This window comes from Sarcophilus harrisii, chromosome 2 (genome assembly GCF_902635505.1).
Source record: "Sarcophilus harrisii chromosome 2, mSarHar1.11, whole genome shotgun sequence".
NCBI lineage: Eukaryota > Metazoa > Chordata > Mammalia > Dasyuromorphia > Dasyuridae > Sarcophilus > Sarcophilus harrisii.
In genome coordinates this window covers 21,079,595-21,103,526 of record NC_045427.1, presented here as the reverse complement: position 1 = coordinate 21,103,526, position 23,932 = coordinate 21,079,595, and the positions used below count along the sequence as shown (strand labels likewise).

At 36.6% G+C, this 23,932-nt stretch overlaps 1 protein-coding gene across 7 annotated transcripts in view; it reads left to right on the top strand.

Moving 5' to 3' along the window:
• ZNF638 (zinc finger protein 638) overlaps positions 1–23,932 on the top strand; it is a 140,185-nt gene that overhangs the window by 106,858 nt on the left and 9,395 nt on the right. For 5 of the 7 annotated variants that reach the window (XM_031949724.1, XM_031949721.1, XM_031949725.1 and 2 more), the window contains 11 exons: positions 68–109; positions 563–703; positions 3,442–3,567; positions 6,390–6,427; positions 10,768–12,022; positions 12,657–12,722; positions 15,929–16,901; positions 17,418–17,489; positions 19,073–19,171; positions 21,143–21,211; positions 22,073–22,191. In XM_031949724.1, coding sequence (XP_031805584.1) covers positions 68–109; positions 563–703; positions 3,442–3,567; positions 6,390–6,427; positions 10,768–12,022; positions 12,657–12,722; positions 15,929–16,901; positions 17,418–17,489; positions 19,073–19,171; positions 21,143–21,211; positions 22,073–22,191 — 3,000 coding nt within the window. The remainder of the gene's footprint in view (positions 1–67; positions 110–562; positions 704–3,441; positions 3,568–6,389; positions 6,428–10,767; positions 12,023–12,656; positions 12,723–15,928; positions 16,902–17,417; positions 17,490–19,072; positions 19,172–21,142; positions 21,212–22,072; positions 22,192–23,932) is intronic. The other 2 variants (XM_031949722.1, XM_031949723.1) reach the window with 2 other exon arrangements.

Here is a 23,932-nt window from a genome sequence, read left to right as displayed (position 1 = left end):
ATAAAAAGGTAAATATGTAATTCATTAAGAGGATATATCTTTAGCTTTCCAACTTTTATTTTTTTAGGAAGCTATATTTACATCTTTGATTAAAGAATCTTCCCCTGAGGTGAGTTTTGGTTTTTAATTGGTTCATTTGCCTGTTTGCTTACTAGATCAGAAAACTGTTATTTTTGTTTCATAAAATCTAGGACACACCTTCTGGACTCACTAGAGACTGCCTGAAATTTCTATTTATAACAAATAGAAGAAGAAATACATTAGTTCATCATGAATTCTCCATGATTGGACTACATATTAATTATTAAAATTGAGTCATTGCCACAATTAAGGCTTTTGAGACTTAATGGTTGTTAGTAGTTTTACATGAAGATTGTAGCATTTCATTTATTCTGTTTTAAACATAAGAACTTAAATTTTGATGGAGTCATTATTTTCCTACTCTAGGAAGAGGGTTTGGTCTGGGCTATGTCATTTGTTCTTGGGAACTTAATTTGTATTCCATTTTTGCTATCATCTTTTATTATTTTCTTTGAAAATAAACATGTATGTGTCTACACAGGCCAATCTAGATACAATTCACAGTCATTTTGTACATCTTGGCAACTTACCGGAGGATGGATACACTGAACATGAGGTAGTTTGTGTTGGACTTCAATTTGGAAAAGTGGATCGCTATGTGTTCATAAATAATAGAAACAAGGTGAATATTGATTTTCAAAATTTTAGATTCTCAATAGGATTAATGGTTTAGTCTTAAAATCTCGCAAAATATTAATAAAATTTATTTCAGTCATTGAATACCTACAATATGCTGGATCCTGTGCTGAGTAAGGCCTTTTGATAAAAGAAGAAAGGGTGAAATCATCTTCTGTTCCCAGGGAACTTAGGTCCTTATGGAGAAAACATCTGCAAAAAGTACACTATAAAGTAGTTGGGAGGAATAGCACCAGCAGTTGGAAAGTCAGGAAAAGTTTCTAAAGCTGTCTGAGCTGCCCCTTAAAGGGAAGGGAGAGAATCTGAGATCCTAGTGGATCTTAGTGAGATCCTGAGGAAGGAACATGTTGCAGGTGGGAGAGGTAGCATAGGGAACTGATGCCAGTTCCTCTAAGGAACTAAGGGCCAGATCCTCTAAGGAAAGGAGGAAACGTATTTGACTATTGCAGAGAATTGGGGGAGGGGGGTGGTAGCCAGTGGTGCTGGAGGGAGCTGAGAAGCACTCTGCTATCCCGGGCTTATAGGAGGAGGCTGTTTTTGGAGCTTAGAGACAGTAGGAAGACATTTTACTGGAGGGAGTGATGACATGGTCAGCGCTTAGAATGCAGGAGAGGGACTGGAAGGAGAAGCTGCAGGTAAGAGGTAATAGCCAGAAGAGAGCTTATGAAGGGAGACTTGGGAGGACCTGGAGCTCATAGGATTTGTAGCATAAGAGAGGTAGATGCTGACGCTGGCCCCACCAGTATGTTGGTGGTGCTTGTACCGTAGTGAACTCTATTTTAGAGTGGTTGAGTTTAGGATTTTGGGGGGGGGGGGGGGGGAGAAGGGGAGTGACCCCGGCGGGGGGGGGGGTCTCTGGAGCTGTTTGCATGAATGATCTTGCTTCGAGGGTCTGGAGGGAGAAGAGGCATGAGAACAAACTGAGGGGACCGTCTTCATTGGAAGTGCATGAGGAGGCTGAGAAGAAGGGACCAGTCAAAGGAGGAGGGGAGGGAAGAGCATCTGGAGCTGAGACCAATCAGCTTGGGCCCACATGGAGCCCACAGCTTGGAGAAGCACTGACCCTGGGCAAGGATAGTCTATTTTGGACAGTTCAGAGGTCGTGGGTGATTGATGAGGTCCCAAACCAGATTAGCGTGGTTTGAGGGCCGAGGAATTGTAGAATGATGTGACTAGAGATTGTGCCTTTTTTAGTTTGGCTGAGAAGGGGATAAGGCCAGCACAAGAACTTGATGGGGTTCAGACTGGCCAGCAAACCAGTTGATGAATGGAGGTTGAAAATTTGGGGCAATTGAGGATTACTTAACTGGAGAGGTGAAGAGTGGAGGTGGATCCAGGTGTGTTTGTTAGGGATGTTAGCCTCTGAGAGAGAAAAGGGCATGGGGAGAGATGGAAGGGTCTTATCCCAGGGTTGAGAAAAGAAGGTAACGGTTTGGTCATGTATACTTATTGTGTATTTAATTTATATTTTAATATATTTAACATCTACTGGTCATCCTGCCATCTAGCAGAAGGGGTCGGAGGAAGGAAGGGAAAAATTGGAACAAAAGGTTTGGCAATTGTCAATGCTGTAAAATTACCCATACATATATAACTCATAAATAAAAAGCTATGGAAAAGAAAAGAAGGTGCTCACCTCAGCTTTTTTCAGTAAGAAGTCAATTCTCAGTGGAGGAGAAGGCAGAACAAAGGAGTTATTTGAAAAGGGATAAAAGGCTTGGAACAAATTCTTCTGTGAGGAGTGAAAGTAGGAATTAGGATGCATAGCATTGAAGGCCCAGGTCTGGAGACAGTGAGTATGTTCATTTGTAATGCAGCGCATTTAGGGTTACATGTGGGATCAAAGGTTACTTAGTCTGAAGAGAGAAAGAAGGTAGATCTGAATCTTTATATTAAACCAGCTGCAGCTAACTAAACCTGAGGACATTTCTTGTAACAGACCCTCTACAAGGTGACCAACTTGTGCTTTTGTAGGAAAGCATAACAGCAGGGTGAGGCTTTGTCGAACCTTCAGAAAGCGTGGAAGCCTCCCTCTATTAGATTCTCAGCCCCTGAGTGAGGGCCAAGTCTTTAAATTCCCCTTGAATATCCTATGAAATCAGAGGTATAAAAAAGATGGGTTTGGGATTGCTTCTAGCTCCAAAGTATGTTTATCAAGTTGATAATTGCAAGGGGGAGGTAAAAAAAGTAAGACATTTTCACTTTTCTTTGTTATCCAAGTTTACTTCTTGGATAGTGTTTGTTTCCGGATGCTCTACCTTCTGTGTCTTAGACAGATTAGGAAATTTGAGTGCCACAATTAGGGGAATGCTAATAGCCATATTAAAGCAAAGACACATTAATTTTATTAGAATTGTGGGGTAAATATTTTTGATTAAACTATTATTACTATTTTGAATGGAGCTAATCTAGCGTTTAATCTCTATTCCAATTCTCTAAATCTCAAAAAAAAAAAAAAAAAAGACCCTATCAATTTTATCTATTCCATAATATACCCTTCTTTTGTTTTTCTCCTGTGTCCTCATTCTTTTTTTTTTTTTTTTTACTTAGAAAATATATAAAGTTAAGGCCATTTTTAACAAAACAAATATAGATGCTAACCGAGGTTGTATTTAAAATGCAGAGGAAAAAAAATCTACTTGGAAGCTTTCAAATATGGGGTAGAAATGATTGCGCCCCCTTTTTTTTTTCCTTATTTCTTTCTTACTCTTCCCATCCCTACAGGTAATTCTTCAGTTAGATAGTCCTGAATCTGCTCAGAAAATGCACAGCTTCTTAAAGCAAAATCCTTTTAACCTGGGTGAAAATATGTTGACCTGTACGTTGTCTCTGAAGACAGAGCCACCTGAGGTAAGACAGAAGTTTGGTTTTTGTTTTGTTTTTTTACGTTTGTTTATTATTATTTTTATTAAAGCTTTTTATTTTCAAAACATATGTAAGGATAATTTTTCAACATTGATCCTTGCTTAGCCTTGTATTCCAAGTTTTCCCCTTCTTCCCTCCACCGCCTCCCCTAGTTGGCAGGTAGTCCGATACATGTTAAAATACATGTTAAATCCAATATATGTAAACATATTTGTACAATTACCTTCCTGCACAAGAAAGATCAAAAAGAAAAGAAAATGAGTAAGAAAACAAAATGCAAATGAACAACAACAAAAAGAGTGAGAATTTTATGTTGTGATCCACATTCAGTTTCCACAGTCCCCTCTCTGGCTCTCTTCATCATGAGATCATTGAAACTGGCATGAATCATCTCATTGTTGAAGAAAGCCACGTCCATCAGAATTGATCATCATATAATCTTCTTGTTGCCATGTACAATGATCTCTTGATTTCACTCGGCATCAGTTTATGTAAGTCTCTCCAAGCCTCTCTGAAATCATTCTATTGGTCATTTCTTTCTTTTTTTTTTTTTTTTTTTTTTTTTTTTTTTTTTTTTTTTTTTTTTTTTTTTTTTTTTTTTTTTTTTTTTCTTGGTTTTTTTTTCAGCATTAACAATTGCCAAACCTCTTGTTCCAATTTTTCACCTCTTACCCCCCACCCCCCCACCCCCTCCTCTAGATGGCAGGATGTATTGGTCATTTCTTACAGAAGAATAATATTTCATGATATTCATATACCTTAATTTATTCAGCGATTCCCCAACTGATGGACATCCACTCAGTTTCCAGTTTCTGGCCACTACAAAGAGGTCTGCTACAAACATTCTTGCACATATAGTCCCTTTCCCTTCTTTAAGATCTCTTTGGGATATAAGCCCAGTAGAGACACTGCTGGATCAAAGGGTTTGCACCGTTTTTGATAACTTGAGCATAGTTCCAAACTGCTCTCCAGAGTGGTTGGATCCATTCACAATTCCACCAACAATGTATCAATGTCCCTGTTTTTCCACATTCCTTCCAACATTCGTCATGATCTTTTCTTGTCATTTTAGCCAATCTGAAAGGTGTGTACTGGTAAGTTTGTAAGCATAGTTCTTGGACTTTGGAGAGAGCAGAACTTGGAGCCAGCACTCGGATGGTCATAAGCCACTAAATCTGGGGACCTATGTCTGAAAAACAGAGAAGCAATTTCTATTTAATTTTTAAAGCTTTACACCTTGATTTGTTGGTTTTTTTTTTTTTTTTAATTAATGACAGTGATACTTTTTGTAACAAAATTAAAAGAAATAAAAGCAGTTGATCAACTGCATCAGACAAGGTGTTCTGTCCTTATAGTGACTCCAGAAATCAAAATTTATTTGACACATTATTTCATTTTCAAGTTGGTTACACATTACTTCATTTCCTAAGAGTTTGATTACTTTAAGACCTACCTTTTTTTTTTTTTTCCCTAGGACCTGGGATTGATGGATCTCCTTACAGGACTATCATAGAGCCTAAATAGTGATTCAAATCTTAGGTAGTAATTCAGATGGTGTTTTTGACTTAGAAATTTCAGGTCATTTGGCTTTCTGAAAAAAATCATTAACAGTGTGTGAGACATGTAGATATAGCATCGTATAACTCTTAATCAGCGTGACTCAAAAATTATTTTTTAAAAAAGTTTTGATTTCAGAAGGGGGTAAGGGATCAAATAAATGTGTTTATGGGGAAGTCCAAAGATAGGGTCAAAATTTCTTTAATTTGAAAGATTCTGTTTTAGCATTTGGTACACACTTTTAACCTAAGGACAATTTTCTGTGCCAAACTTTTATATAAAATATGCTAATTGTTGTGGTAGGTCCTAGATTGATAAAACTTGATTCAATTAATATAAAAGTGATCTAGAATCTTTACTTATAGACTTATTTACTTTTTATTTTGAAATTTTCCTCTTCAATTTTTTGCTGAGGAAATATTTTTTAATATTTCTTTTTTTAAAGAATATATTAAGACTGATAATTGTCATATCTTTTGTTCAGTTGGATCTCACTCTGTTATTTATAATAGTTTTTACTTCATAAAGATGTTGGTACCATTTCATCACTCTCATTTTCTTGTTGGTTTTAGTGTCTACACTTTTAAAATGTAGACTTGTGTATAATGGTGTATTGGAGAGAGATCTGGCTTTTTGACTAGAAAGTAATGTTGCTGCCCCAAAGAGTGTTTTAAATCATTCTTACAATGAAGATGCTGGCATTTCAACAACAATTTTTATATTTTTGCTTGTAAATCCCAAAGTTTATGCTTGTTTTATACTAGAAGTTTTTAAATGTTTTCCTGTGTGCTGGTGTCCCTTTGGCAGAACAGTGACATCTGTGGATCTCTACTCAAAAGTCTCAGTGCTTTTAAATGCATATAATAAAACAGGTTCACAAAGGAAACCAATACTATTAAAATAACAGTTATCAAAATAGGTTTTTTAAATAGTTCATGAAACCCAGGTTAATAGGATAAACTTTTTTTTTTACTCTATTTTTTCTTTGATAATTGATGTGTGGCTTATTAAGCTAGCACAGATTTTCTTCTAATAAGAATAAGAGGTCCTTTTAATGGAACTTGGTATTTAAGGTATAGTCACAAGTTGTTGAGAATTTTTTGCTATTTAAAGTGTGGTTATATTTTAATTGTCTTGGTTTTTAAATGAAAACAATTTAATTCAACTTAAGACTGCATAACAGAATTGTCTGGACCATAAGCGATATCATATAGGATCTTCCAAATTAAATGAATGAAATTATATTTCAGGTCGAAACTGAGAGAGATCCAGAACCAGGAAAAGAGAGGTATGTTTTAGTTGTCTAACATTTGATTACTATTCCAATATACATGTATTTATAGATTCTGCCTTTTAACATAGACCTGATGTATATATGTAGCCAGAGATGACATTAACCTCTGATTTGAGGTTTCTTAATTAATGTATGTGCAAGTTGCTATGGTTCTCTTTTCTTTTTCCCGAATTTGCTGTTACATTTATTTTTTAAAAATTACATGAATGTATAGATATGCTTTAATTAAAATATGCAAATATTAGTGTCTTAGTTTAAAATAACATATTTCTAAATTGATTTAAAGTAATTTAATCAGTGGTCTAATATGTATGTTCTTTTGATGCTTTAAATATCCACACATATTTCAATTAATAATAGCAGTAACTTTTATCTATTTTATTATCATTGACTTAAAACAAACAAAAATAACAATCAGTTATCCAAATTTTGTCAATTCTTTATCTTGATTGGTTATTTAAAACACATAAAAAAACACAAAATCTTAGCACTAATGACTCACTTTTATAATAGCAATTGCTTTTAAATCTCTTCTTTCCCTAAGGGAAGAGGAGCTGAGAGGGCAAAGACCTTTGTGTAATTTTAGATACTTCTATCTGTATTTTGTAGGCAGAAGTTAATTAAAAAACAAAGGGAATAATTCCAAGATGTTTTATATTTTATTCAATGGGAAGCCATATTCTGTTTGTGACTTAGTCTTTTATCATGTATTTACTTTTCCAGTGATTCATTCACATTTAAATTATACTATAGTATTGTACATGTTTTGGGGTGAGAATCTGTTCTTTAAGAATATGGACAATTCTTCATTCTCCTGGGTGATCCACTGTCTAATCTGAGGAGCCCTGAAAACTATATGGGTTCTTAATTCTTATGTTGTAGGAAAAAAAAATTTTATTCATCAGTTTAGAAGTAGTGGATATGAATTATGTGAAAATACAAAAAGAACTTTTATCTGCTCAGTAGTAGTAGACTTGAATTTATTGAATTGAATACTATATAGATCATACATTTTATCTTTTTAAAATCACTCAAAAAAGTAGGAATACCATCAGCATCTTTGAATGCTGATAGCAATAAACAGTGGTAGACTGTAGAGCAAAAATGTTCCAAGGAAAGTGAAAGAGCCACAGTTACTGTTGATTTGTCCACATTTGGCCTGAGTGATAAACAAGTGAATACATTTCTTTGCACGTTTCAGCCTGAGCTACCGACATGAGTTTGGAATAATCTTTCTTCTCAGCTTCTTAGACTGTTTTCCCTTCTACCTCTTTCTTTCCCCCAGCTAATAGCTGCTTTAGAAATAAATTTACAAGTAAATAAACTTAGATTTCATGGAATTCTTCCTGTAAGCTTTCTTGCCTCCCATTCCCAATTCAGTTTTCTAAGCTGAGGAATGGGAGAAGAGAGCCAGAGGATGTGATGAGACCATGGTGGATTGAATTTGCTTTTGATTGCATGAGCTAACCTTGAAGAAATGCTGGAATTGTCTTCGCTTTTGACAACAAGGGACCTGTATGAATGTGGTCTATTTGATCATTATAGCTGCAAACCGAAGAAAGAAAATTTCACAACTTTTTACCATTCAGTATCAGTCAAGTTCTTCTGATTTCTTAGACGTGTGTGGTTGAAACTTCAAAGCAGGATGGAAGATCAAGTCTTAAAGTTCCTTAATGATATTTTGGGGTCACTTGAGAGTTGACCAAAATATTAGAGGTTAGAGTTGAGTTGAAAGCAACTTGGGATGTGTATGCTGTGACTTTGATCAAGCTCCCCATTTACTCTGCTATAGGCACATGCTCTTAAGGGAATTCCGTTGTGAAGTTTAAATATGGGGAGGAAGTGAGGCACTATTTCCTGAGAAGCTGGACTTAGCAGGAACTGCAGGAAGGCTGTGGAGGGGAGGGAGGCAGTGGTGGTCTGTCAGTGGCATTCTGTTAAGAGTTGCTGCCAACAAGGTCCTTCTTGGGGTATCTTGCTGTGTTCTGCCAGTATACTACCATAGGGTACTCCTGGCTTTTTTTTCCACCTGAGCTCTTGATGCCCTATTGTACTTTCTTCTACATTCAAGGCTGTTGAACTGTATTGTTACAGAGATGGGGATTTGATTTCTTTTGTAAACCAACTGACTTTGAGATATTTTGGGAACATTAAAGAAGCTACTTCTCCTAAAATGCCAAAGGTACCACAGAAAACTGGAAACAGTCTGATTTTTGGGAAGAAAATTTGCACCTTTGGAGCCCAACATCTAAGTACAAAGATTGAAAGGTGATAGCCATTTTTACAAATGGTTGATATGCTTTTATAGTATAGCAGTGTTTCCCTTTTGAAAATATAGAACTTAAGGTTATCAGTGTTGTAAAGATGAGAGATGAAAACTTGGAAGATAGAAAAAGAAAATAAAAGAAGAAAATAAAAGAAGATCTTGGTATCAAGAAATAAAGTAGTATTTCATTGACTTTAGGATCCAGTAAACCACAGGCAGTTCTCTCCTCTCCTCCCTTCCCTCCTACCCCCAATTCCTTAGTGCTTACATGTTTTCCTATAAATAAGGAATTGAATGGAGCACCCATGACAAAGTGAATCTCACAATTTGAAAATGAAAATAATAAATTCAGAAAGTTAGTTTTCAAACATCCACTTTATCAGGCTTTTTTCTTAGCATATGAGTTCATTTCAACTTAGTCTTCACAAATTGGGGCTGTTGTCCTCAGTCTCAGATGTTTCTAAGGGCTGAATTGTGCTTCCAGTGATGAAAAGCTGGGTTTCACACATAAACAAGATGTTGCTTGCACCCTGGAATTAAATTTCCAGAGCTTAATTGGTCATTACAGCTTTTCAAAAGAGTGGAAGATTTTTTTGAATATGGTCACTGATCCATAAGAAACTTGGTCTCTTTTTGAAGTCTGAATCTGCCGCTTTTAGGGAAGAAGATGAACGCATCAGTTCCACCAAGTGGATGCTCAGGTAGCAGTAAGCATTTGCTTTTTATGATGTATCAAAACCTTTTTTGGAGGATAATCCTAATTAGCATTTGGTTATTAGCTTCATTACCTCAGGAAAATATTGGGAAAAGTAGTTTGTTACCTGAGCTATGAAAACCTCAGGAGCTTTGATAACTTAATCTTCTCTGAAAAGCATGAGACGTCATAAATCCTTTCATCTCTTCTTTAAACATAGAAGGGAAGGAATGTTCCTTTCTGCTTAATTTTCATGCCCATCTGATTACCTTTTGCTTTTGGGTATACCTTTTCTCTGATTGCTGCTTTTAATGATGTGTGAAGACATGCCACTATATTTTTCCTAGCATGTTGGGTATACAAGATAATCTGTGATCTGTGGAGTAGTAATAAAAAGATAGTTCATTGGATCTCTTATCTCCAAGACAGAGTTAGAGAAGGCACTAAAAAAGCATTGACACGAAAAGGAAAATACTGGTTCATAGAATTTTAAAGGAAGTATTTGCCTTCCATTTTCCTTCCCATTTATAACTGAAGACTCTTCCTTCAGTTTACATTGTGTTATTCTCACATTGTGGTAATCTGATATTTCACAAATTTTTCTATCTTCACTTGTCTTTCTTTATAGGGAAATCTAACTTCCAGTGAAAGTGTTCTTTGACATTCTTTAAAAACAAACAAGAAAATAAAAAAAAATTCTTTATCTTCACAATCTTGAAAATTGAAGAGAAACTGTCATTTTGATCACCCTCACCTTGAAAGAAGGGTGATATGTTTGGGGCTGAAGGAATATTTATTACATGTCACTTTTCTCCCCTCCTCTCACCAGTTTTCAGTTGTACCTTTTTAGATGTGGTCTAGTCAAACGACACATCTTCATGCAAGGTTGGTCGAGAACTAGAGCTTTAGGTCGCCATTTTGGGGGAAATGGGCTCTTTATAGTAAATTGAAATGTTTTTGATGGAGGGGGAGGGTAATGTTTTATGCGCCTATCTGTATACACATGTCTACCTCCTAAAATCAGATGCCAACTTGATCTTGGGGGGAAAAAATTGTTCCTGGGTCAAAGCCCTTGTTAAAAAAACAAAAATAATGATCAGAACAGTCTTGTACAAGTAATTTCCTTTGAATTATAAGGAAGCTTTCCGTTCTAAGGAGGATTTTTTTTTTTTAATTAAGTTGTTCACTGATTTGCCTCAAATATTTTTAACCATTTTAACGCTGATAGGCTAGATTTCCCAATGCTAATTAACTAATGCATTAGGAAATCTTAACCTTTGGCGTCAAGAGGGTTATTTATAATGGTTGAATTCTCATCATAGTTTGATTTTTGTTTGTTTTTTGTTTGTGTTTTTTGTTTTTAAATACCTTTAGCCCTGACTTGAAAAACAATCCAGTTGATGAAAGTGAGGTGCAAACAGCAGCTGATAGTTCCTCATTTAAGCCTAGTGAAATCAAGGAAGAGACCATCCCAAATTCCACCTTCCAAACAGAGCCTTCCACATTGCAGGAAGAAACTTCCAAGGGAGAAATTCAGAGAGGAGCAGTGTGTGATTATGACTTGGCTCCTGGCAAGGTGGAGGTGGAAAAACAGGTGGAGGAGACAGAGTTGAAGAATCCTGATGGCACCTCGGCCCTGGCCTACACAGAAGTAGCACAAGACAGCACAGAGAATTCCATTTTCACTCCGCAGGACAATGTGGTTGATCTGGAGAAGGAAGCTGATCTATCATCAGGTCCCTCTGGTGGGGCAGGTAGAGAAGAAAGGGACAATAAGCAAAAAGTAGAAGAGTTCTTCCCCGAGACCGAAGATGCCCACAGCGTGGAGAAGGCTGGAAATGCTCTTTCAGGGTCTGTTGGAGTGGCAGCAGGAGACATGGAACTGCTTGAAACTGCTTCAGAGGTGGTCTCTCCTATTTCTCCCATGGTCACAATCCAGGGAGTTTACACTGGGAATGAGAAGTTGACAGTAAGCAAAGAGGGAATCTATGATAAAAACACCCTGGAGGAGGACAAGGTGATTGAATTTAAGGACATTAAAACTGAGCCAAAAGCTGCGCTGGAAATAGGACTAGAGAAGGAGCCTGACAGAAACACGGCCGAGGATGCATTGGGTGTGGAGAAGCCTGAAAGGATTGTCATAGTGACAAGGGAGAAAATGGCGGAGAATACTGTGATCAGGGAACATGTGAATAAAGGAGTGAGCCAAGCTAGTAAGCCTGACGAAACGAGTAAAACCAGTGTTCAGGTGGTGTCAAATGCCTCCTGCAGCAAGCTGAGCTCCAGGCCCGGGGCTTCCACCCCAAACACACTTAAGACAAAGGTGACCGGTCAGAAAAGTGAAGTAAAAACAGAAGATCAGAGGACTTGCTCAAAGCTTCTTCCCAAGAGCCAAGCAAGCATGGATAAGAAGCTCATGGCCAAAGACATGGGCTCTCTTAGACCTGCCATTGCCAGGTCCTCCCTGGGTGAAAGCAGCAAATCTAAAGCTTCCCCCAGCGGCGTAGCCAGAGGAGGCAGTGGGCGGACCTCAGTTCCACAAGACAAGGATTACAGGGCTCTAGCAAAACAGTCTCAAGAAACAGAGACTAGACCTTCCGCCATGAAACGGGATGACAGCGGCAATAAGGTGAGAAAAGGCAGGAAGGCCGGCTCGGTGTAGTTGTCAAGTAACTAACTCTGCTGCTCCAGCTATGGAGTAGACTGTGTAAATGTGCTATCACGTTCCCTTCCCCAAGCTCCTACTCCTTTTCCTTCAGAATTGCTGGTTTTAGGCCAAAAGCAGCATGATGGGACTATCAGCACAACAGGTAATTTGCGTTCCTAACAGCTTTGGTACATCATTGAAGTAACAGGTTTGAAAAGTGTTATATGGATAAGGTTCTGTCAGGGAGGACACATTTTCTTTTTTAAAAGTTCTAGTGACTTTCCTAAATGTTATTTCTGCCAGTTTGCTTCTTGATGGGGGGGAAACAGTTTTTGTCTCCTTTTGTCAATTGTAGCTTCCTTTTTTATCAAATCACTGATCACCTTAGACAGGGATTGGTTTCAAGAAGAGATTTTTAATATGATATTGATGATGACTTTGTCCATATTATTAAGTGATTGATGGCTTAGTTTTATGCATTTTAAGTATTTAGACAATTAATTGAGTCCACTGTGACCATGTTACTTGCACTTGATGTAATGTTTTGGATCTTTAAAGAAGATTGACTGCCTGACTGTGTGTCCTGTGTTCCTTCATCCCTTGTCTAATCTTTCAGACTTCTGCTGGGCAGAACACTAAGAACCCTAAAGGCAGCTCTGGTAAAACTGCCAAACCTAGAGAGGTAAGGACTGACCCTTCCCTCTCACCCCTCTCCCTCCTTTGGAGGATTCTATGTGAAAGACTATGTGGGGAAAAACAGAAGGGACGGTGAATAAGGATAACTGGACTTACATTGGTAGCTTAACACTCTTAAATCAGATCTTTTGAGGACCGTAGGAAAGAATCATGAATCTTAAATTACTTATTACCTGTCTTAATAAGACCATAACACCATAGGGAAGTATAAACAATTTAATTGAGCTATTCCTGATTTATCATTTTTTCCCCCCTTTAAAAATTAAAGTAAGTTGTGGTCTTCCTAGCTTGTCCAGCCTGGAAGTTTAGAGGATATGCAAGCCCACTGTGATCAGCATGCAAGCTTTAGTCTCTTCTGTTTTTACTTAGGATTTTTTGCAAGTCCCTGTTCCTGGGGGCTCACCATATTGTGATGCCAGACTTAATGTAGACACTTTGAATAGCTTAGGTGATTTTGGTAGCTTAGAACTATTGAGCTCAAGAGATCTACCTGCCAGGGGTCTCCCAGTTGACTGATGATAGCTGGATTACACAATCTTTAGCAGGATGCACAGTCTTTAGTAATTTTGAAGGGGAATTTTTTTTTTTTTTTTTTAGGATAAAAAGAACAACCTGTATAAAAGTGGTATTATAAGAATAGAAGAGGGACAAGTAAAACAAAATGTATGAGGTACATGGCTGTCTCTGCAGACAGAGTGGAATCGGTGATAGGGTGATTTCTTATAAAGAAATCAGGTTCATTCGTGTCCTTTGGTTTGCATATAATAGGAATTAATGAATAATACTATAGTATGATTTTAATTTCATAGGATAATTCCTTTTCTTCATGTACCTTTTTGGTTTGGGGTTCTGTATTTTAATCATTTAAAGCACATTTTCCTTTGCCTGTTTCCTTTCACTTTGTTCTTATTTTTAAAGGACTAAATATTGGGTTGGTTTAAGTGGGGAGATACTTAGGATTTAACTATAAAGTGGTTTAAATATAAAATACAAATATAATATTTTTAGATAAAAATATCTAAACTTAAGTACAGACTAAGGAAACTTTTGGGCTTTTTTTTTTTTTTTTTTTAAACAGAAGGAAAAATCAATTCATCCAATTAACTTGGTAACACAAAATCTAAGTTAAATGTAACAGTTGTATTTTTTTTCCTTTTTTTTTTTTTTTTTTTTTTATTAAGATCTCCCTTCTTTGCAAATATAGAGAGATTGCTTAGTTTGAATTAGGAGAGACCTTGGAAATGTTAAAATTCAATCCACACACAGATTGGGAGACATGAATGGTTAATCTAGTCAGTTCGTGGCAGATTGGGGTTGAGAATCTGTTCCCCTTACTTGAAATATTTTGTTCCTTGTAGGACACATTGCTTCTCTGTCCACTGTAGCAGACCTGGTCAGTCTTAAAGTTTTACGATGGGGAAGACAGAACATGTCACCCCAGGAAAGAAGACGGTAACAATACTTGTTAGATTCTAGTGCCATTATTAAATGTGCCAGTAATTCAAGGGAATCCCTTGTGGAATGAGAACCTGTTCTCTCCTCCTTGAATCCCTTCTTTATAGAGCTTCCAAAATAATATTGCTAAAGCAGGCTTACAAAGGGAACTTCCCTCACGAAAACTCTGTATGGTTTTTTTTTGTCAGTTCCTGGACAAATGCCTCAGACTGTCTCTTTATTTACAAAGAAAATGAATTGTGTGTCATTGTTCTTTAAAACTGTTATTTATATTGTTTACCTTCATTTCTAGATAAGATCCCTCTCTCATTCCCTGCCCAGTAGATATCTGTAGTAATAGAGATTGAAAAAGTAAAAGTCAGTACAGCAAAATCAGTGAACATGTTAGCTGTGCCTGAGAATATAAGTGATATTCCTTATATAGTCCCCCAATTGTATAGAGTTAGGGGAGGGAGAGGAGTGTAATTTCTGATTTTTTTTTTCTTTCTAGTCTATTTAAAGCTCTTCATCATATAGCTTCCAACGACTTTTTATATTACTCTTGTGTATTCCAGCTAAAATGGGCTAATAAGCTGTTCTCTGAACATTTCACCTTCTTGCCTTTCCATGGGCTGCTCTCCTTGTTATCCTTCCTCACCTTCTCATCTTAGAGCTTATTAATAAGGCTCAGATCAGTTGCCACTAAATATGGTTAGGGTTCCCCCCTCCTTCCTCCCTTTTCCTGAAGTTGTTAAATGTTCTCTTAAGACTCACATTATCCTGTATTCACATGTCTTATCAATGGAATGATCTATTGAGGCCAGGAACTAGGTTCTCGCCATTTAACAACGTCTCTTAATTTTTTTTTAAACGTCACAATCTCTCATCATTGAATCCAATCCTATGACAAAAATTTGAGCAAAATTCCAACAATGAAATATATGTCACACAGTGTCAAACAATCTGCAACATTCTACGCTGATAGTCCCCTCCTATCTTTGTATCATATAGTGCTTAACACATTGCCTTTCTTCCATATAGTAAATAGGCATTTAGCCACAACTACTTGAATCCTAAATTAGATAATTTTATTTGGGAAAAGACTAAAAAAATTCATTGTATTTCTGGATGTAAAGTTTAACCTTTGAATCAGTAATTAGTGTTAAGATTCAAATCTTTTGTCATTTTATTTTTCTGGGCATAATTGAATATATTGATTCAGAAATAATTTCGATATTTAACATTGAGATAATTGATATTATTGCAGGAACTTAAAGATGTACATTAAAGCATCTTTGAGTGATGCTTTATGTATAAAACTTTTAAAAATAATTAGCTAATATATTTAATCGAATGTGGTTTGCAACTTTATAACCACATAAAATAATAGATTACTTTTTTGAACAACTTTTTGTCTGAATTAGAGGTTTTTATAATATGAGATTCCTTTCATCATACGTAGGAAGATTCATTGGAATGGTAATCATGGAGCAAGATTGCCATTGTAAATACCTTATCAATGGATTATAAACTACAGTTAGCTTATTTTGTCAATCCCCTGAAAGTCTTTAACTCCCCAGGTTTATATTTTGAAATGATATAAATAGAAGCATGTGTTATTTATTGTTGTGAAAATCAAATAAAACTATATTTAAAGCACTACATAAATGTTAGCTGTTTATCATTATTGGAATCAAATGTATCCCACACAGTTAATAGCTAGTTGTAGTTTATAACTTCTTACTTTTGGTTTTTTAGGAAGAAGAGCTTTTCCCGTTTAATTTGGATGAGTTTGTTACCGTGGATGAAGTTATAGAAGAGGTGGATCCTTCTCAAGTCAAGCAAAATACACCAAAAGGCAAAAAGAAAGAACTTGCCAAGAATCCTCCTTCCTCTGAAATTAACTTAAAAAGAAGGAAGGGGAAAAGCTCAGTGTCCTGTGTTGCGGAGAATGAGTTATCTTTTGTGACCTTGGATGAGATTGGTGAAGAAGAAGATGCAGCTGCTCACCTGACCATAGAGTCTAACTTGGAAACTAAAGCTCTGGTCACTGTGGATGAAGTTAATGATGAAGAGGAGCTAAATGTGGAAGAAATGGTGAAAAATGCAAATTCCCTTCTTACTTTAGATGAGATAATTGAGCAAGATGATTGCACTTCCCATGGGGAACCTAAAGATGTCACTATTTTGTCAGTAGATGAAGAACGGGATCTTTTGAAGAGAGAACCTCTAGTAACTGTGGATGAAATTGGGGAAGTAGAAGAGCTACCTTTAAATGAATCGGCGGACATAAATTTTGCTCCTATAAATCCTAAGGAAGAAGAAACTGCTGTAAGGGAGTCCATTGGCTTTATTTCTTCTCAGGTCCCTGAAGACCCAACTACTTTAGTCACAGTAGATGAAATACAGGATGACAGCAGTGATGTTCATTTAGTGACTTTAGATGAAGTGACAGAAGAAGATGAAGAGTCTTTGGCAGACTTTAACAACCTTAAAGAGGAACTGAATTTTGTTACTGTGGATGAAGTTGGGGAAGAGGAAGAGGGAGAGAATGACTTAAAAATTGAGACAACTAGGAAAGATGTTTGCCTTATGGCTAAAACAGGAGGCATCAAGAAGAAAACTATAGTTACCAAACAGGAGAAGCCTAAAGCTTTGCATCAAATAGGCCAGATTAGTGAGGAGATTATAGAAAAAGACCCCAAAACTATGACTGAACGGCATTTAGCAGGTAGGAATTTAAGTAACAATGGGTTGGTCTCTCCCTCCCTTCCCTCTACTCCATTACTCTTTTTTAAAGATGAAAATTTTTGTCACAGAAAGCAGTGAATTAAAATGTTTGTTCACTCGTTTTTTTCTGTTACAAACATTCTCTAAAGTGAATCTCTTCTAAAAGTTATTTCTGCCATTTTGTCTCTGAATTGGAAGTTTTGTGTCCCTTTTATAAATTGTAGCTTTTTAAATTAAATCTCATTAATCACCCTGCACTGGAATTTGTTTTAGGCAAAAGAGAGCTTTAATAATTTCAAAATGACTTTGAGTTTGAGGTATAGTTGATATTTTAACAAATATATATTTAAAATATTTTAATAAAAAAATACTTAAGTTAAAAAAAAAAAAAACTGTTGGTATGCTATTTGAATAGTATTTTGGCCAAGGTAAAAGGAGCCTAGGAAGAATTACCATGGGTTATTTGTCTGATCTGATTAAATATATTAAAGATACTTCCACTTTGCTTAAATTTCAGAGCAAAGCGTGTCCCATGTTGCTTCACCTCAAGAAAAGGGGATAAAGCCAGAGACCAAGCAAGAACACACAGGTAGGAACTAGAGCAAAATGAAATAGCCTTTCACTTGACTTAGAACAGAGAGCCTATGAGTCCCTTTTCTCCATTCATCAAGATACATGCAAACAACAAAAAAAGAAGAAATATCCAAAGACATGACAGGCCAACAGAAACTTGGGAGTGTAGTTTCAATACAACTAAGGCTCCAGATGTAGTTCTTAGTTCTTTTCCATGATTGCCCAAAAGACTTCTTTTGGTGGATGGGCCCATTGACATATCCAGCTCTGGGCCTCAGAGTCTTTCTCTGTAAAGGCTTACTTTACTACTCTTACCTGGGACGTTAATGCTCACTCTTGTCCTGCTAACATGCCTAGGTATTCTCTCCCTGGAAGAATGGAATCAAAGGGTTTTTTCTGTTTTGTTTTGTTTTGTTTTTGGATTCCCTGGGCCAGGCACATAATGCACATTTGATTTGTCTTCCATGGCCATAACTTCTCAAATTCCATCATTTAACGAAATAACTTCTGTAAAATGCTTTATAGAAGCATTGCAGAAGGTACTAGGAAACGCTGTTAGGTACTAATGGAGTTTGTGTTACTTCTTCAGTCTGCCACCCATTGCAAAACAATCCCTGAGAAAAGCCTGGCCTTTCTGGGGGTTCACCCACTCCTACCTTGCCACTACTCCCAGGCAAATCTTTATGCAAAGGTACTGTCATATTATATAGCTTTACCTCAACCATTTTTGAGGTAAAATGGCTTTAACTTCTTTGCTTTCAGGGCCAATGACAAACTTGCACCCAATTTATTTTTCCCACTGATTTTGGTATTCCATTCCCACCATTTCTTTTTTCTATCTCATCCCTATTGTTTCTTTTTTAACCATTTCATTCTGCCCTCCTGTTCTGTGTCTTTAAAGAAGTTTCTGTGGGTTTCTTTTGCGTTTTTTTTTGCCATAAATCTTGTTACTTTGTTCTCTTCTCTCAACCTCTTTACATCAAAAGCCAAAAGGAGGAATAAAAAAGAACCATCTGAATGATTAGATAAGTGCAGTCATGTTCATGACTCTGAATTCACACATTGGCTGTGTCCTTATACTTGCTTCGTTTGACCAGAGTTCTTCAGTCTTTCAAAATGATTTTTCTTAAAAATCTTTGTTCCCTGGTTGTCTACCTGTTTGTCTGCATCAGATTCAGTTCCCCAACTCTTAACATCTTTAATTGTCTTGTATAGCACAATAGTCTTTCATTAACCACAATTGTTTGGCCAGACCCCTGTTCTCTCATACATCTAAGGCAACTCTCCTTTTTTGTTTTTTTTTCTTCTCCTTCCCCTCTTTTCCCCCTTATCTCCCTCTCTCCCCTCCCCCCAATGCTTCCATCCCCCAATCCATCTTCAGGATCAGAAAGTTTTTCCTAAGCAGTGTTTTCTTCTTTACCTTTCCCCATTCCCTGTGCATACATAGGAAAAAAAAAAAAAAGAAAGAAAAATGTCCACTTATAGGTTTCTGGAACTGAATTGAACAATATATAATACATATCAGATTTTCTTCATTTTGGAAATCCAGGGATTTGCTAGTACATGAGTTTTATTCATTTTATCACTTCTTTTTTAAAGCCAAAACTTCAGCTAAAAGGAGTCGAAGCAAGAAAATGCCGTCCTCTGAGACATCTGATACCTCAGAACAGCCCAAACTGGAAGAAGCCTTGAATACAGGTAAAGCTGGGCTCTATGCAAGTGAAGGTCCAGTTTGTACAGGGGCAAACTCGGTCAGAAGTTAAAAAGGAGCCACAGACAAACAAGTCAGGCTCAGTGCTTAAAGGTTCTCAGGGAGTTGGGCTTAGGCAAGTCATTCTCCTAATTGAGTATTTAATTAGGATCAGACCTAAATCTGCTTTACTTTAATTTCTATTGCTGCTGCTGCTTTCTCATGGGACCAAACATACAAGCCTCATCCTTCTTCCATAGGGCAGTGTTTCAGCAACTTGAGGAGTCCGGCTCCCCTAACTCTCCATGTGCTTCCACTTGGCCCAGTCTTCCCTCCAAGCTAAACCTATTCATACAACTTAGACCAGTTGATTCATCAAAAAAGAAATACTCAGAAGGTCTTTTCATATTTAGCCAACAGTAAAAATGAAACAACAACTTTGAAGTGAGGTGCTTAGGAGAAACCTCAAGTAGTCATTTAGTCACTTCATCCAAAAAACACATTCATGTGCAAAACTTATTACATTGACCAACAGCCAGAGAAAAACAGCTTACAGATCAAGAGTGAGCAAGTAGGAGTAATTAACTTCTATAAGATGTTTGATAAAATTTGAAGTTCTAGTGTGCTAGGAGAGTGTTCCAGGAAGCTGTAAAGGGCTGTATAAGATCTGTTCTACTTACAGATTAAAATGTTAAAAGGATAGGTGATGTCATAGTCTGAATTGCAGATGACGAAGAAGGACTAAAAAGAGATTGATAACTCTGACATTGGACTGAATTTAAGATAAAATTCAGTAGACATGAATGTGAAACCTAACACAGTTACCAGAAATAAGCCTCTTGTAACAACAAAAAGGAAGAAACATGATCAGCCCACAGCTAATCTGTTTTCAAGAGATCTGGGAGTTTTAATGAACTGCAAATCCAGTAGAAATCTTATCAGGGTGATAGGACTGTGGGGAAGTTAACAGGCAAAGATGAGGCAGCGATTTGGTAATCAGTGCTGGTACCACCATTTGTAATTTTGGAGCAAGGATGTTGACAAGTTGGAAGACTGTAAGAGGAGGGCCTGGAGTTTCCCAGAGTCCCTGACAACACCCAACCTAGAAAGGCCATACTCATGGTCTTCAGGTGTTTGAGTGCTAGTGCACAGGGTTTAGTCTTGCTTTCTTACTGGTCTATACTTTCTGCACCTATAAAAGGAGGGGCACTGGGGCTTGAACAGGATGTTTTCAAGGACTCTAGACTTTGATTTTATGAATACTTGTTAAGGTAAATTATAGGGGAGGAATCATCAGGGTTTTGTTCTTAACCTGGTAACTGTGGACTTGTTTTTAAATTTATAACTATTTTTATAGAATTCATTAATCTTAGGTCTTTTATTTAAAACATTTAAAAATATTCTGAGAACAGGCTCTTTCTTAGACTGCACTAGATTGCTTAAAAGGATCTATGACCCTGAAGTAAAAAATTATTATTTTGAAGTCTCTTATAATGGAAATTCTACAGTTTCAAGGTTTTCCTCATATTCTACTTGTTCTTATGGCAGTGTTACCAATTCAGAGCTCCAATTTCTGGTCTGTAAATCCGCAGGTGCTGCTATGCTGTCTCAGGATGTTTCCACTTTTAACTTTCAACAGACAGAAGCAGTAAATGTTGTCTATAATTCCAGCATACAGATCATACAAAAGAAATCATTATTTGACCTTTTATTCAACTTCTTAGTCACCCCATCCCTGGAGTATTAGATCCCACAGGCAGGCCAACAATGAATTTTAGTTCACTGTGTATTGTCTACTTTAAAAAATTCCTAATAATTATAGGAGAAAACATGATGTCTTTTTGTTGATGAGAAAATGGAGTGCAGTGAGAATTAGAAAAGGTCTTTGGAGAACACTATTTGGGAGATTGGAAAAGTGCTTGCCTGTAGATCATGTGGGGAGTTTGTTTGTTTTTCTTTAAACTCAATTGTAATTTTAGTTGAAGAATCTGGATCGGAAGATGCAGAACCTGAGAAAAAGAGAAAGAAAGATGAAGAGTCTTCATTAGGCAAGTAACCTCAGACCAGTCCAACAACATCAACAACAAAACATTTTATCCAAATCTTTGTGCAGCTGTTGGCGTGATACTAAAGATATATAGCATATATACAAGTAATTCATAACATGGAAGCTCATGAGAGACAACAAGAGAGCCTTGTGAGCTCAGAAGTCAAAAGTCATCTGCTATTATACTTTAGGAGAAAAAGCATATGAATCTTTTCTCATCATATGCAGTTTTTCAGCGACAACAGTATTTTGGATAAAAAATTGAGGAAATATATTGGAATTGTTGAAAGTGCCACAATTCAATACTTGCCCTTTTTGGGAAGTAGGTGGTTTATTAGACTGGGTACAACTATAATAGTATTAGCTTTATTCCTTTCTTGATGTTGAACTGTTAATGGGACTGTCATCTGAATACCCTTCTCTCCTTTTGCTCTTTGGAGTAAATACCATATTTATCATAAATATATGAGAGTCTGTGGTATGGTACTTGATGGCATGTTTTCTCATGGCCTTAAGGTCATTGTCATGGCAGTGACAAAGCTAAGCCCTGGAGATAACTGGATGACAAATCCAGCTCTTTTTGTGACCCACTGTATTTCCAAGCAGGTTGAAGTCCTCATGAGGTTGGGGAATTTCTCAGCCCTTCGTAATGTATTGAAATCCTAAACTTTTCTAAGAATTATCTGGAGGCATCATAACCAGGCTGCCATTTCCCTGGGATCGATGAGGGCCAGAGCATCTTGGTGCCCAGTGAAGGTTGTGGAATTGCAGTGTCAAATTAGAGTTAGTAGAAAAAACATACTACCTCCCTGCATGCACACACACACACATCTTCTGTCTTCCTTGTTGTCTTGTCTTCCAGATTTAGATTTTCTTATACCGAAGGCCGGTTTCTTCTGTCCTATTTGTTCCCTCTTCTATTCCGATCAGAAAACAATGGCAAATCATTGCAAGAGTGCGCGCCACAAGCAGAATACAGAGGTAAGTTTTTGGCTCATCCATCCTTGAGTCTTTTAGCATTCTCATCCACTCTCCCAGTGCCCTTTTTGAGATTATATCTTAGTTTCATATTCTTATGATTTGTGCTTTCCCATTAGTTTCTATTCTGTACAGGGACTCCTTTGTGGAGTTGCATAGAATTATGACAAGAATGGCAAACTGAGAAGTCACAGAGTTCAGGCCCCAGCTGGGCCGTTTTAATCTCCGTAGGCCTTCATGGAAAAAGGACACTATCACTCTAAATCTAATGAGAATTTCATTTCACTTCATGCGTTATGTGATTCCCTCTTTCCTCCAAAATATCTCAACTTTGAGGCCTCAACCAGAGTCTACCTGTCTGATGGATTAGGGACACTGTAATCAATATCCTTAAAAGAATTAATACAGCAATCTCTCTGGCCTTTTGTTTGGGAAATCTGAGCATTCCTAATCAATAAAAGCATAACCAATGAGGAATAAATTAGTAAGAACTGTTGCACACAATTTCTATGACAATAAAACTGAAAAAAGTCATAAAAGGAAAAGAACCTAGGACCTATGCATTTACAAGTATATTATATCAAACATTAAAAAACTATTCAAATTGTTTGGGGGGAAAACAATAAGAAAGGTTTTCTACCAAATTACTAACAAGATACGAGTATATGGTCTTGATAAACTGAACCAAGGAAAGTCAAAACAATAAACTATCAACCATTCCTAACGAATATTTATATAAAAATATTAATTATCAAGGAGACTTTAGTAATATATGACAAGACTGTATTATATTACTGTGCTCTATTTGTACCTGGTTCAATATCAGGAAGCCTTTAAACACAATTGGCAGTATTTTAATAGCAATAACAACAAAAATGATTTCTATCAATAGAGAAGAAACTTTTGCTATGACACTTAATATTTAAAAAAATAGAAAACATAGGAATAATATATATGATATGATATGATTGATAACTTTTCTAAAACCAAAAAGCAATATTCTCTCTAATGAGAATAAATAGATGAGGATAAACGGCCAACTTTCCAGTGAGATTAGGAATAAAGCCAGAATGTCTTTGTCATTACTATTCAGTGTAGCACTAGAACTGCTAGCTATAGCAATAAGACAAAATAGGTTAATGGTAGAATGAACATAAGTAAAGAAGAAATACTCGTTTTCTTTTTTCACTCAATATTTTATTTTATTTTTTCCAATTATATCTAAAGAGGGGCAGCTAGGTGGCGCAGTGGATAGAATACCACCCCTGAAGTCAGGAGGACCTGAGTTAAAATCTGGCCTCAGGCAGTTAATATTTCCTAGCTCTGGGACCCTTTGCAAGTCACTTAATCCCCATTGCCTCAGCAAAAAAAGAAAAAGGGGGAAAAATTTATATGTAAAGATTGTTTTCAACATTCATTTTTGTAAGATTCTGTGCTCCAAATTTTTCTTCCTTCTTCCCAAGACAACAAGCATATAGGCTATGCATATATAGTCATGCAAAACTCATCCGTGGTTTATGTAAGAGAGCCCTAGAAAGTCTACTTGAAGTTGAAGACAATTAACTTTGAAAAAGTTGTAGGATATAAAATAAACCCATATAAATCATTAGTATTACTATATTTTAACAGCAAAATCCAGCAAGAGGAGAGAAATTTTGTATCCACTGTGCCATCTAGCTGCCCCCAAAAGGTTGTTTTTAACATTCACCTTTGCAAAACCTTGTACAAATTTTTCTCCTTTCCT